At 41.9% G+C, this 15376-nt stretch overlaps 1 protein-coding gene across 1 annotated transcript in view; it reads left to right on the plus strand.

Annotated features, from left to right (window-relative positions):
• fat2 (FAT atypical cadherin 2) overlaps positions 1-15376 on the plus strand; it is a 139208-nt gene that overhangs the window by 27684 nt on the left and 96148 nt on the right. The window contains exons 4-6 of the mRNA XM_008306183.1: positions 7515-7573; positions 8457-8768; positions 10126-10333. Of these exons, the coding sequence (XP_008304405.1) occupies positions 7515-7573; positions 8457-8768; positions 10126-10333 (579 nt within the window). The remainder of the gene's footprint in view (positions 1-7514; positions 7574-8456; positions 8769-10125; positions 10334-15376) is intronic.

Raw genomic sequence — 15376 nt, forward strand, 5'->3', positions numbered from 1 at the left:
CCATGTTCTCCCCGTGCAGCGTGGGTTCTCTCCGGGTTCTCCAGCTTCCTCCCACAGTCCAAAGACCTGCTGAGGCTAACTGGTGATTCTAAATTGTTCATCGGTGTGAATGTGAGTGTGTTTGGTTGTTTGCCTCTATGTGTAGCCCTGTGATAGACCAGGACGAACCCTGCCTTCACCCTGAGTCAGCTGGGATAGACTCTACAGAGAATAAGACGGTAGATAGATGATGGAGCGCTGGTTCAGAAGCAGTTCTTTGCACCCAAACAACCAACTTTCGAGAAAACTGGTATTGGAGCAACACTTCACCAGTTGATTGCCAAGAACCGTTTACATCAGGGGGGCAATGACGTTAAATTAAATACGTTTTTTAACAAACCATATCCAATCTGTCTAATCCAATGAAGAAGAAAAAAAACAGTGTTTTAGTTTGGATGTGTAATCAGAGCAGCAGTGTGTCGACAGCCAGTCGTGTGTTTGTCTCATTTTCTGTGCCGTTCGATGTTTAACTTCACCAGCTGGCATTTATGAATGGAAATCATAGAGTGGTGTTCACAGACGCCAAGTGGCCATATTAAAATCATAGAGTAAGACAAACTGCTCTTCTTTGCGCTGCGGTCCTCGACGTATCCGGTGGTGTAACGACGTGGGTCTGTGGTGACTCTAAGTCATGGAAATGCAAACTGGTCCTTACAACATTTGCTCGTTGAACCAACTCTCATCCAGCACGACCGTCAGAACTCGTTTTGTGTTGATGGAAATGAGATAATACAACGTTAAAGAGAAAAGAAACTGAAAAATGTCGGCGCTACTCTAAATAATTTTAACACCTTCCGTGGAATCCCGTGTTTGTGTAGCAGCGAGGTCGAGTTGGACCTCTTTGAAACATTTTTAATCCAAAGTAATGTCGTCACTTTAGTTTATTCCATGTGAAGCAAATATGTTTAAGCTTTTAATGACACACCCGGTATCTTAATGTACCTCGACACGGTCTGTCTGCTGAGACGGCAGTGTTAAGATGTAGAGAGAGTTTTCCCACTCGGGTCTCTGATCTGAGCAGATAGTGGTCCAATAACAAAGGCTTCTCTAAGGTCCAGTGCTGGCAGCTCGGGTGAATTAGTTTTAAACCAGCTGCTTATGCATTTAGTGATGAATTGAACTCTTTGCGCCTCTTTTAATTCTTGTTTACCCACACGACTAAATCTGCATACATTAGAAGAAATTCTGCATCCTTCGTTCAACAAAGAAATCCCCGTTCTAAACCAGCCCAAGTGGGTTTGGACTCCTGTCCGGCTGTCTCAGGATGATTGATTGACCTTTTTTGTGAGTCTTTGGTCCCCTCGCTCATCAATAATTCTAAAGTGTGACTCAGAAATTTCTGAGTTGAAAAGGTGATTTTGACACGACTCGCTGTTTCAAATAACACCAATGAAAAGAAGAAAAAGAAAAAAAAAAGGGGAGGCAGCAGCCGCGGAGTTGCAGACTTGCAGTGAGTCCGGAGAGAACGACGTGGAAACAAACAAACCGGGCCCTGACATGCCAGACAACATGTTTATCTTCACGTGGTTTTGACAGCAGTCCAGCACGGCTGAGTGAAAACAGGCGACGAGGGAGAGACGAGGCTTTACGCCGATTCCCACGTCTGCTCTAATGACAGAAACACACTTTCTAATGTGCCCCACCTGTCCTAATGATGTCCTCCCAGCAGGGCTTGTTTGCACTGTTGTAAAAGGATTGAACGACCCTCAGCGGGGCTTTTCTCTCCACTCGTGACCCCCAGCTCTGTCTGCAGACAGCAGCTCCCACGTGTTCTCATTCCTGCCTCCTGCTCTCAGTCCCAACATGTAAACGCTCCTCTCTGGCTTTTGGTTTCCCTCCAACTTCGCTCATTCAGTTCAGCTGTTTATAGACGATCCATCGAGCTGGATTATTATGTGCTGCTGAGTTTTGATAAATGCTCGTCATAGCTGAAATGATAACTTGTGATGCAATTTGTAACATAAGCAAGTCATTGTGAGCTGTCAGTTCTCTGTATAAGCATGGCAGGAAAAAGAAAAAGTGATAGAAAGATACGGCTGATAAGCAATTCCAAGCTGCAGTGGCAGACGAAGCGCTCACTGAAAGAGCTGCAAGTAATTATTTTCATCGTTGATTAACCTGTTGGTTACTTTGTCAATTCATCAATTAGTTGTTTGGTCTATAAAATTTTAGAAAATGGTGAAAAAGCCCAAAAGAGACAAAAAAATCTGAAAATATTTACATGTAAGAAACTGTAATCCAATGATTTTGACTCAAAACAATTAATAGATTATCAAGACAGGAGGCGATTAATTTATTAGTTGACGTCTAATTAATTAATCGTTGCAGCTCTGCTCTATGATTTCAGTAAGAGTAGTTGTATAGCAACAGAAAAACACTCCAGCATTCAAACTTATACTAAAATAAAGTATAGCAGGATGCAACAAAAACTAAAAGCATTCATTGTGCTGTTTCTTGTATCGCATTATTATTTTAACTGATTTGTAAATGTGAAAGCAGTATATTTGTCGTAGATAGTGTGTGTATATATAACAATGGCCTTATGTCGTTAGAATTTCTAATTACAACTTTTGAATTTAGTTTTTGTAAAATGTTACTTGAATCATTGACATATTTCAAAAATATACAATCTATTATTATTAAAAGCCCTAAAACGTAGTGGCGCTGACGTATGCAGACAGCTGTGTGTAAATGTGGTTCACAGCTGGTTTTAGATGAGCAGCAACTGCAGCAGTGAAGGTAAACAGGAGAAAGGAAATGTGGCAACAGATTTTAAAATGTGTCTCCTTGGAGCTTTCCTCACTTGTTCTCATGGAAAATGACAGAAACTTGTCAAAAAAAAAAAAAAAAAAAAGAAAGTTCAAGCCCTGGCTCTTTTCTCAGTTCGGGAGTAAGTTATAGAAATGTTCAGACGCTGCCTCCCTAACTTAAAGTGTCAGAAATGTTGGTTCGGGGAGTTTGTTTCCCAAGCTACATGACAATCTGATATGCAGTCCTGATAACTTTAACAGGCAGATTAAGGCCTTGACTCCCAGTGGAGCTGAACAACATCTGGGCTGCATCCTGTTTCTGTAACTTTACAAACTGACCATTCAAGAGTCTTTCCTTTTTCATAGAGAGATTAGCAAAGCTTTCTGTCATGCTGTTCACTGTATACCGCGTGCAACACAACAAATGCCTTCGATGAGAAACTGTTTGAAAATGTGCACCATTTGTGTGGTTCGCTGCGTCCTGCCTCCTCTGTCAAACAGTACTTCAGCCTGTAGATGACATTTTGTTCAAACTTTTTTCTTTAGACACATTCCATCTCATCAGTAGCCCCGCCCACATCCAGTTGATTACTTATATAAAGGCAAATATGTTTTTTATATTAAAAGTTTTTGTTTTTTTTAAATTTTCAGTTTAAATATGTAAATGATGTCTCTTCTAAACTCTTAAAATATGTGCAGATTTACATACAGGACTATGGATATCTCTTTATAACACTTTGTAAATCAGAAAATATTGTCAACAGACTGGGGGAAAAAAATCATTTTTGCTGTGTTTTTAGGAATAAAATGTTGTAGAAGCTCAGACTGTGAATAATACATGAACAACCGCCTCTGTACAAACCTTCAGAGTATAGATAGGACTAAAACTGGAGGAGAGTCTGATTTGTGGCTCAGAGTAGAACAAAAACTCAACATGAGAGAACATGAAGCCATTAAACGTATGTTTTGTAAAATGCCATATATTTTTAAGTGTGAAATTGAGATATCACCAGCATAATTTGCAGTCAATAACTTACATTTAAACAATTATTTTTTATATTATCTGTATATTTTCTGATTATTATTATTATTGTTTAGCATGCAAACTATGTAAAGGATTATGTTGTAGTGTTGTCTTGCATGAATATCCAGTAGAAAAGGCGCGTTAGACATGTTATGAAAGCAAAAATCTTGTAAATGACCAGTGGTTTTACCTGTAGGATCTCTTCTGGAAACACACAAGTTCTGCTGCAATTTTAAGCATCCACACCAACCCAGAGTATTAGAACCTTAGCAAATAGAGACAATAGAAACTTTTGGAAATGCTGAAGAGCCTGGTTTTGATTGAAAACTACTGGGATGCTTTTTAGTCTTCATAGGCAGAAGTGGATGTTTATTTCCACAGATATCTATATTTACTTTGTGACTGGGCTGCCTCCACCCATCCTCCCCTGATTCACTGCGCCAATATCAAGTAAACCTTTTCTGGAAGAAAATAAAAACATCAGTCTTTGTTAGTAGCTGCATTTCCAAATAATTGTCAAGCAAATTTGTTGCAAATGGCTGAAATGTCACAAAAAAAATGTAAAAATGAAAACCAGAATTATGCTTGGTTCTATTACCTGTCTTGAAAGCTACATTACACGCAGCTTTAATAGACACAAGAAGCTGGAAGCAACTAACTGCTCACGGCTAAAAAAACACAAAGAAGAAGACGAAATGAACAATTTTTTGACCATCGACAAGATAAAAATGACGTGAGGTCTTCAGAGATTGAATTCACTTGGGAAAGTTGTAAATATTCTTTCATGTCAGCTGGTGTCGGCCATATTTCGTGCTGTCTGGATTCTCTAGAAGCAGAAATGGGAGTAAAATGTTTGCTATGTCTTTGAAATTAGTTCATTCAAAACAGGCGTTTCCATCTACCATGAAGCTCATTCAGTCTTTTTTTCAGAAAAGCCAATAAACACTTTAAACGAGTGTAACAGCTTTCAATGAAGGGCTGTAAGGTGGCTCAGTGGTTAGCATCGTTGCCTCGCAGCTAGAAGGTCGCGTCCCAGTGAGGACACCCAGGATCTTTCTGCATGGAGTTTGCATGTTCTCCCCGTGCAGCGTGGGTTCTCTCCGGGTTCTCTGGCTTCCTCCCACAAGGTCCAAAAACATGTTGAGGTTAATTGGTGATTCTAAATTGTCCGTAGGTGTGAATGTGAGTGTGCTTGGTTGTCTGTCTCTAAGTGTAGCCCTGTGATAGACTGGTGACCTGTCCAGGGTGTCCCCTGCCTTCACCCTAAGTCAGCTGGGATAGACTCCAGCCCCCCATGACCCTAGTGAGGATTAAGCGGTGTATAGATGATGGATGGATGGATGTTGATATGAATGTTTTCTAATGTAACACTTCAACAATATGCATATGTCCATTCTAGAAACATAGCTACCTTCTTCTTCTGATTACCTGTTTTACAACTAAGCAGGAAACCCCCTGCTTCTTGTTTACACCAGCACCGACATGCCCAGTGTATAAAAATGGTCCAGTGATATGTTTAGAATGAGTCTGACTAAGAGCAGGATTCATAATATTTTCTCTCTTTGCTTTGGTGATAAAGCAGATAAATACACATTCTCCTATCCAAACTCCTCACCTGACCCTCATTATGATCATCCAGCGTGTCTCAGCTATTAGAGCTAATAGCTGCTGTAAAACACTTAATTTATTTAGATTAGATGAGATGAGGGCAAACGATACTCTCTAAAGCTTCAGAGGAAAGCGAGCAGAGGGCAGCGCTAAATTAAACAAAAAAAGCAACAGCCTGAAACACTGAACCAGCAAACTTTTTTCATTTAAAGAGCTATTTCAGCACTTTAAATGTTTTTTTTTGACTAATGACATTTTTTTTTTATTGAGGCACATTTGTGAATATTATTGTGATCCAGAAATGTGATCATTTCCAGGATATGCCTAATAACTTGTGGCTCAATCTCCCATAAAAAAGACCATCAAAATTCTATTTGAGTGAAAATACCCCGATCAGCCAGGAGCAAAACAACAGATTTGTCAGCTAATGTACCAGGATTCCTTCAATTGAAACAAAAGTAGAACAAAGAAAGAACAACGGAAACAAAAGCAGCCAAACTAATTAATTAAATTCAGATTTGGTTTCCTGAGATGTGGCCTGTGCTGTAAAGGTCTGAACTTGTGTTTCCACAGAAGCGCACGCAGACAGATTCCCCACAAACAACAGCCAGCCGTGTCTGATCTACCTGTTGAGCTGCATAGTTTACACGGTGTATCAGAAACAAACATGCTGTTATTTGCCATCTCTGAGCGCTCTGCCCGCGGCTCTGCTGCTCCTAATGAGCCTCCGTCACCTGATGGAGCTCGCTGAGCTGACAGCGTATGAAGAAGCCCTCTGACTGGATGTTCAGCTCTGCAAGTCTGTGATTTATTCAGAATAATTTAACCACATTTTTTACCCTCAGACTTCTTCTTCTTCTTCCTCTTCCTCTGCTACGTCCAGGTGAGGCTGACAGTGCAGGCCAAACCCTGACGAAGCCACCACTGTGTCCACTGCATCAGTATTCTGGCCACACAATGGCCGCTGGTGCAGAAACTGTTGGTCTTGCTGCAGCATGTTTTTGATCATGAATGTGTGGAGGCTGATTTGCAGTTTCATATTAATGTGAATCAAGTGTTTATAGTCTTAAAAATGTTTTTATTGTCCTTTATTTCAGAGTCCAAGTTCAGTCTTGACTTTGTTTTCTGCAAGCAGAGTTACTATTACTTTTTTTTTTTTGGCCAAACAAATTTAAACTTCTTCTCTATCCCTTCACCTCCTTCTTCTTCTCCATTTTCTTCTCCTCCTCCTCCTCCATTCTCTTACCGGTTTCGTCATCATCGTCTTTTCTCCTCCCCCCTCTGTTCTTACTTCTCCTTATTGTCCTCCTCCTCCTTCCTCTTCTCTGCCTTCTTCTCCTCCTTCTTCCTTTTCTCTACCTCCTTCATCTCCTTCTTCCTCTTCTCTTCTTCTCTACCTCCTTCTTCTCCTCCTTCCTCTTCTATCCCTTCTTCTCCTCTTCTTTCGTCGTATTGTTTTTATCATCGTCATCTGTTCTCCTCCTTTTCCTGTTCTTACTTCTCCTTCTTTTCCTCCACCTTCTTCCTTTTCTCTACCTCCTTCTTCTTCTCCTCCTTCCTCCCCTACTTCTCGTCCTCCTCCCTCTTCTTCACTACCTCCTCCTCCTTCTTCCTCTTCTCTATCTCTTTCTTCTTCTTCTTCTTCTCCTCTTCCTTCTTCTTTCCATCTTTATCTTCTTTTTCTTCTTCTCTTTCTGTTCTTATGTCTTCTTCTTCTTATCCTCCTTAACGATTAAATTTTTTTCAGTTTAGAGTTATTTTATTTATTTAATTTTTGTGTGTGTGTGTGTGTGTGTGTGTCAAGCTCATATACTTGCATCGTGTACACACACACACTCGGGATGCTGTACTTTAAGGTGAACACAAACAGCAAACAAAAACAGCCGAAACAACCACCATAAACCCAAAAGCTGTTTGCTTAGGTGCGATCAATTCTGGAAGAGACACACACACATAAACACACCTACAACAACAACAGCAGCAGCAGCAGCAGCAGTAACACTTGTGACTGTCTTTGTTTGTTTAGCTGTAATTAGCTCTGTGACTTCCTGGGACACACTAACAGCATTGTATGTGTGTGTGTGTGTTCTCAGGTGTTATCAGCACTCTGTCTGCTCTGGATCGGGAGGATAAACAGGAGCACAGCATCGAGGTGAGCCGCTCACAAACAACATCTTCACATCCCTTCAGACTTGAGCCGAAATGGGAGGGAACAAAAAACAAATCCGGCTGCTCTGTAATGCATCACAAGTTCAATAAATCTATAACAATACGTGTAGTGCAGGCTGCAGAGGGAGCAGGTATGCGTCGGGTGCAGGTTGTGCTTGTTGTCGACTGCTGAAAACAAGACATCTCGCTGGTGTGTTTTATTATGCTGCAGAGTTGGGAATTAGCAGCTAAAGATCAAATTTTAAATTCCAAGCCGAAGAGCAAGAGTGTATTTTTAAACAGATTCAGCAATATTCATAGAAAATCCGTTACAGCAAAGAAAACACATCCGCAGGACCAGCAAAGTTCAAGTAGAAATACTGTTGCCCAGTGAGTCAGTTTACTTTCTACTTTCTAGGCCTGCTTCAAAATGAAAATGCACTTGTTTTTTTGTTTTTTTTTTACCATTTTTCCATCTTACAATCCTCTCATGTTTTGAGAAAACAGCTTCAATTTCGAGGTAAATCCGCAAAAGTTAATGTCATTTGCCAGAATGAAAGCCTGCCAAGGAGCCACCGTGAATCAGAAAGGAAATAACCGCTAGCAAATTTAAAGAACTGCATCTTCCCTTCCAGCGTTTTATATGGTGGTCAGTGAGTTAGTAATCAGCAGTTATTGGAACAGTTGTCACAAAACAAATCTACCTTTAAAGAGTCATTTGTGCACACAGCTTACAGACCTGTTCCAGACATTTAAACTCCCCAAAATAGCCTAATTTAATAGTAACTTAGTGGCTAAAAAATAAGCATCAGTTCTCTCATGACAACATAAAGTTGAGTTAACAAATAACGATCAAAGGTTTCTTTTACGCTTTTCTCAACTCTCAGGTCATCGTGTCGGATAACGGATCTCCGTCTTTGCGCTCCACCGCCACCGTCGTGATCCGAGTTCTGGATGCCAACGACAACCGGCCGAAGTTCACAGACAAACTGTTTCACGTCAAGCTGCCACAACAGCGGCTCCACGCCGGCAAACAGGAAGTCTGCCGGATGGTCGCACGTGACGACGACGAGGGCGAGAACGCTGTGGTGACCTACAAGCTCCAAGACGGCAGGGATGAGCGATTTGAGATCGACCCAGTCACGGGCGTGGTGACGTCTCATGGTGATTTCTGGCCTGGAAACTACAGTATTCTCACGGTAGGTGTCCAAAACCAGTCTGTCTGTCTGTACACTACGAGATGTGATTTCCATGTGGAGTTGTGTGGCTCAAAAGCAACAACATCGCTCCTGTCTTTCAGCAAAGGTGATAATGAGGCGTTAGGGAAATACTTTCTTTAAAGAGTTGTGCTTCATTTGAGTGTCTCCATAGCGGGCGTGGATCCCACCAGCTCCGCTACACAGACTAAATCACCCGTGTTTAATACCTTGAAAAGTTCTGTACAGAGAGGAGTGAATGTTCTCAGTGTTTGTCATCACTCTGCATTGTGGAGCCCAATGAGGTTCAATCAGGTACAAAAAGACTCAGCGCTTCAGAAAACCTTTTTTTTTTTTCTCTCTTCTGATGACATACAGGGCAGTCATGAAGCACTTTTCTTGACGCTAACTACCTTTACAGCTAATGGAACAATAAAACAGGCATCATTCTGCCTTTATAAATGGCAAAGAAATTCCATAAAATGAACAAAACCAAGAGCGTCTTAGAACATATATCAAAAGTTTCCCACTTTTCCAGCCTGAGCCCATTGGTTTCTAGGGTAAAGTGTTTGTTGAGGACTATTTTCAGTGGCGGATTAATACACAGTTGGTACTTGAGTAAGTATTTCGGACTTTAGATGTAATAAAAAAACACACACACACTTGTTTCTAAGCGTCATACTATGTTATCATTATTCCTTCCTTTCTTTTTCTGCATAATGTCATATACACAGCTTAGCTTAATGCAGTCCAATACAGCAGCTCTGCATTAAGTCCAGCTTTAATGGAGGCTTTAATATTTAGCTTCTGTTGAAACTGTTGATGCAGATTTACCTTTATGATTGACCTGGAGAGTTTGTGCTTCATGCTTCCTGTAACGATGATATGATATTAACAATAATAATGACAATCATCCTAATTTTTACACCACTTTTCAAAATGCAAGTAGGCAAGTAAACCAGAGACAGTACAGTGTGGGAAAAGGTTCAAAGGAAAATCAAACTTAAGGAGACACTTTAAAGATTCAGCTGACTTGATTTGCTTGGTCATATTGTTCCAGAGCCTCAGGGTCCTGATGACAAACATTGTCTTCTTTAGTTTTTTTCACCAGATCCCTGGAACAAACACTAGAGTTTGGTCCGAGGATCTTAAAATGTGCACTAATGGGCACTGTCCTAAAGACCATTTATCTGGAGAAAGGTCGTAAATGTTTTAGCTAAGTCTTCAAATCTCTGTAAAATCTTAATACTTAAAACCTTTTTTATTTTTGATTGTTTTTTAGCAACTAAAAGTTCGACTCCATCAGATTTATCTTTAGTCAGACTCTTATTAAAATGTTCATTTTAATGATTGATTTCAGATTAAAGCTACAGACCAGGGCAGTCCGTCTCGTTCCTCCACGGCTCGACTCGACATTGAGTGGATCGCCCACCCGGCGCCCTTCGCCGAACCAATCACGTTCGAGGAGCCCAGCTTTACCTTCGCTGTCATGGAAACGGAGCCCGTCACTCACATGGTGGGCATCATCATGACGGAGCCGCATCGGCAGAGGTGGTTCGACATCGTAGGTGAGCGGAAACGAATGCGCATACACAAACTCTCGACACTGTTCAAGAAGTTCAAGCTCTGATGAAAAACAAGCATTGCATAAATGAGGGTAACGATCTCTAAAAGAAGACAAACGATGGATAAAAATACTATTAATGTTTATTTGACACCACGCTCAATTTCACACAAGGGGGGAGAAAACAAGTGTGAAAAATCACCTGAGATCAGAACCCACTGATCACTGAATAATGACTTTTCATAGATCACGCAGAGCGTCTCCGTCTGTGCTCCTGTGTGACGTTAAACTCCCGCTGCTGAGGAAATGATATTTGACATTCCCCATATTGCCACTTATACTAAAGTGCTGACTTGTAGAGCGTCGGCTCGAGCTGGAGAGCAAAAAAAAAAAAAAAACAGGTTACAATCATCATCCATCCTTATGAGCCACCGTATAAACTGCAGACAAGTTATTTTCTAAAGGTCAGCAAAGTCCTGCAACAGTGAATGACATTAGAGAACGAGCACGTGGGACAAACGATGTGAGTGAGTGTCAAAGGAGGAAAATCTGCGAATCTCAGTGTTTCCAGACATTCTTCCACGGTGTTATTTGTTTCTTTGATCAACACCACTTTTCCCAAATCTGCCTCATCAGAGGTTTCCTGCAGCGGGGTTCTGTCAGTTCCCTGCAACTTGTGCTGTATGTATGTGGACCCAGCTTCACCTCCTCCTCCTCTCCTGTCTGCACCTCCACGCTACACTTTGACTTTTAACAGTGTTTTTTTTTTTGGTATTCACTGTATTTTCACACCTTCACCCTGTTGTGTTAAATTGCACCTAACTAGTACTAATTTACATGTTGACTTTAAAGAAATAGGCCCAAACTGTTCCATTTGGAGTATCTGAAAAACTCCAGACGTAACGTACCGGTGCACTTCAGACTCAGTAAAACTCTGAGACAAAAGCCGATTCACCCCGAGGATAAAACACCAACACGCAAGCGGAGCAACATTGTATAGGAGTGCACAGACTTGTACATAGGGGAGACAACAATAACTAAAGTAATCCTCTCGCCTTGTTTCAGAGTTGTGGTAGCTCACTGGTTAAGGCTACTGGTTGGAAGGTCAGGGGTCAAGCCCCAGCATCACCAAGCTGCCACTGCTGGGGCTATTGATTTTTTTGTTGTTATCTTTTACTATGAAAAGTACGAAAGGAGAGTTTTCTCTCGCTACATACACAATAACAGGTCAAGACAGGAACAAATTACAGCTTAGTAATGAATAACATAGTAATAAACATGTATTAACATAGTAAAAACACAGAAATAACACAGTCCTAACACGGAAAATAATCACAAACAAAAAGCAATCGAACCAACACGGTGACAGGATTAAGCTAAACAAACCAACCGCAGTTCATTTAAATGTTAAGAATGCATAAATAGTTCCTAGCCAGAAAAGTTGTGAATCTCACTAGTGCCTGTTGCAGTGCACATCGCTCTTATGTTATAGCCCAGGCCTAAGCAGACACAAGAGTATCTGAGAACGGCTCTCGTATGAAGACGAGCCGGTCTTCAAGCATGCTTTTTGTGTGACTTCTCCCTGACCTAACGATTGTGTCGACCTGTCAGATTGGTTGAGTATTTTGTGGTGTCAGACTTAACCAGCAGTATGCGTGGATGTGACATACAGAAATACAAACACACACCAAAAAAAAAAAAAAAAAAAGCATTTTAAAGGACTATTACAACATACCTTTGTTCAGAGAAGTTGTGAACTATGCAGCCCACTAGTGTGATGGGGATTGTTGAAGCCTCTGTGTTTGTTGGGTTCTTTGGCTAAACCTGCTGTTGCCTCCCCGTGCTGCCTGGCAGAATCAGGTCATTTCACTTTCCTGTGAGGGAAAAGACCGAGCGTTTTGCAGTGCTTCTCTTTGTAGCCCCCATATCCTGTCGCTAAGCTGGAAAACTTGAAGAAAACACACAACGGAGCAAACACGGTGACCAGCGATGGCAGAAAATGAGATTGCATTTAGTGTGGAAAGCTGTGAGGATGTACGAAGGGCTTTTAAGAGATTGCGAAGCTGCTTGTTTTCTGTTTGAAAGGTAACTGGCTGATCGTTTAATCCACAGAAAAGACACTTTGCAGCCGTTTAAAATACCTCCTAGACAGAAGTTTCTGACAGAGGAGCAATGTAAGGCTTAGCAGACGCTGGGTGTGGCTTTAACTGACTTCTCTCCCCTTACACGTCAGTTTCAATTGAGCAGTGTTAGTCGTGTATTTGGTCTATGAATACATAAAATATGCTCTTAAAACAGATAAATGTTTAGGTTAAACATGATCAAATGCAAATTACAGATAAATATTATAATCTTGCACATCACAGAAGCTTAAATGTTCCTGGAGTGATGAATGAATGAATAAAGAGAGAAAAGCGATGGAGGCGAGGGGAAGAAAGGTCTCGGTGTCATCGCTAGCAGCAGGACTTTTCTCTCTGTGAGGATAAAACAGCAGCGTTCCTTCTCTCATCAGCAGCCAGATCACCACAGGAGGGACGGCTGGCCATTCCTCCCTCTTCCTCCTCTCCCCCAGTCGTCCTCCTCGCACTCCTCTCAGCACCCAACATTAGGAGGAGGGCTGTGACGGAGAGCTTTATAGAAAAAAGTAAAAGGCCTGAAAACATTTGCGGTTGAAGTGGAAATCAGCCCAGCGACTCTGGAGGTGAGTGCGCGTGCCGTTCCCCCCTCGAGCCTCGCAGGAAAACACATCGTGGTTTTGCCAACTGTTTCCTGCCAGGCGGGGCAGCGCGTGCAGAGAAAGACCGAGGTTCCTCCTGTTCAGTTCGCTGCGCCAAGATCGATGTGTGCCAGAACCCAACGGAGACTCTGCACCCGAGAGGAGACGTTGGGTCGTCTCAGAGCTGCTGACGCCGGATGTTACGTCTGGTGAAATTTGTGGGTGACATTCGTTGTGTCACGAAGCGAAGGAGTCCTGAATTTAGGCAGAATTAGCAATTTTGAAAACAAGCTTCATTCCTCAGTTGCTCACAACAGATTGTTCTCGGCACAGAAGTATACATCAAGCTCGATTAACACTTCTGTGCTGAATCTGCACAGTGGGTGCCTCAGTATCTCCTGTGCATCTTCCCCTAAACCAGGGGTCTCGAACTCCGGTCCTCGAGGGCCGCAATCCTGCAAGTTTTAGATGTTTCCCTCTTCTAACACACCTGATTCAAATGATCAGGATCGTTATCGGGCTTCTGCAGAGCTTGATGATGAGCTGATCATTTGAATCAGGTGTGTTGGAAGAGGGAAACATCTAAAACTTGCAGAATTGCGGCCCTCGAGGACCGGAGTTCGAGACCCCTGCCCTAAACACATCTACACATAATGCTTCTGTGAAACCAAATGTAACATGTAACTTGCTGTTATCATATTTGCTCGTAATGCAAATATAACAGCCGATGTTCTGCTAGTGCAGTCATGTGCTGTTTTTTGGTTTCATAACTCTACCACCAATCTGTGTATAAAGTCAGCTAATAACAGAACCTTTTTATCTTCGCAATAATTTCAGTAAAAGCAACTGTTGTTCTACATTTCTTAGCTTTGATTCTGTTTCAGTGGCACAGAAACCCCACTGCTGACTGGAGCTGTGGTGGTGCGATTGCCAGTATAATCGCTTTTAGCAGTGTTGGCCACTTGATTCAGCGCAGGAGTATAAATCAGGCTTAATGGGTCCACATCTGAATTGCCTGAACGCATTCTAAGTCAGACCTCATTTATTCATATTTAATGGATCTTTTTTGTTTCATTTCCAAATCAGGTCTCTGAGGACCGAAGGTGTTTGATTGTAAAGCCTCCCTTCGAGGCAAGTGTGGTTATTTTTGAGACTATAAATAAATGAGTGGATTTAGTAACGAGTGCCAGGATCCTCACATTTATTGATTTTTCTCTGAAGCTCCCCCTGTGCAAATGCTTTCTTTGTAACAGTAGCGATTTGAGTTGCAGTACAGTAAGTAAATGTGCTTAAAATAGCGTTTTCCAGCAGAGATAGTCTTTTTGTTGTTGTTGTTGTTGTTGTTGTTGTTGTTTATGGTCTGTAATAGAAAATAACTTTGCGGTTGCACTGTCCAGCTGACGGGGCTGTTGCTGCAGACTCTGCCCTAAAGGCTGCTCGTTGCATCAGGCTACATAAAGTGAAACCAACCCTCTGGAGAGCTTTTCAGTGTTTTGGCGGCTGAAGTGTAAACATAGATTTGGGATGCTGTGAGTCAACAAAGTCCGCAATACCACAATAGAAAAAGGCACATTGGCAAGTCCCTAATGTAATTATTGATCAAATGAAGCGGGGGTCATATTACCACGTTATGTACGAGAAAGTTCATTATTTTAATCTACAGCTAATTTTAAGAAATGATTAGTTTCAGTTGAGAAGAAGTAGCCACAAGCTCCGGTGAAGGTGGATGTAGTGAGAGTAAAGAGGCTGTAAGTTTTTGAGTAAATAACTTACATTCCTGCCTTGTTTTATGTTTTGCAGCATGCGGGTGGAACAGCTTTGACAGTTCTGTGTTTAATCAATCACAGTTGAAGTGTTTGTGGAGCCGTTGGATAATTGTGCGTGTGGTCTGAGAACACAACTCCGTCATTATCACTGACAGCCTGTCAACCGTCAGATCAACCGCTCCTACCGTCTTCTCAACGTCACTGCTCTCTAAGTTTTATTTTACTTATTCGCCGCTCACCCTGTGTGACAGGACAGGAGACTGGCTGCCATGATTCAGTTTTATTTGAGCCTATTTCAGTCCGTCTCAGTCTGGTCCACAGTCGTATATCTCTGACCTTCATCTCCGTGTTGGCAGATGAGGGCTGTTGTGCCACAGGACTCCTCTCCCATGCAGATATGATCAGGTATTTATTGCCCTGCTTTACCTTCCTCCTCTCCAGCAGCAGAACACCAGATGCCTATCAGCGCTCTCTGGCCACCAGATAACTCAGGGAGACAAATGAAGACTTCCCCCTCTGTCAAAATAACTCCCAACACCTCCTGTGAATCTGTACAAAAACAACA

This window comes from Stegastes partitus, unplaced genomic scaffold (genome assembly GCF_000690725.1).
Source record: "Stegastes partitus isolate 25-593 unplaced genomic scaffold, Stegastes_partitus-1.0.2 Scaffold45, whole genome shotgun sequence".
NCBI classification, from domain to species: Eukaryota; Metazoa; Chordata; class Actinopteri; family Pomacentridae; genus Stegastes; species Stegastes partitus.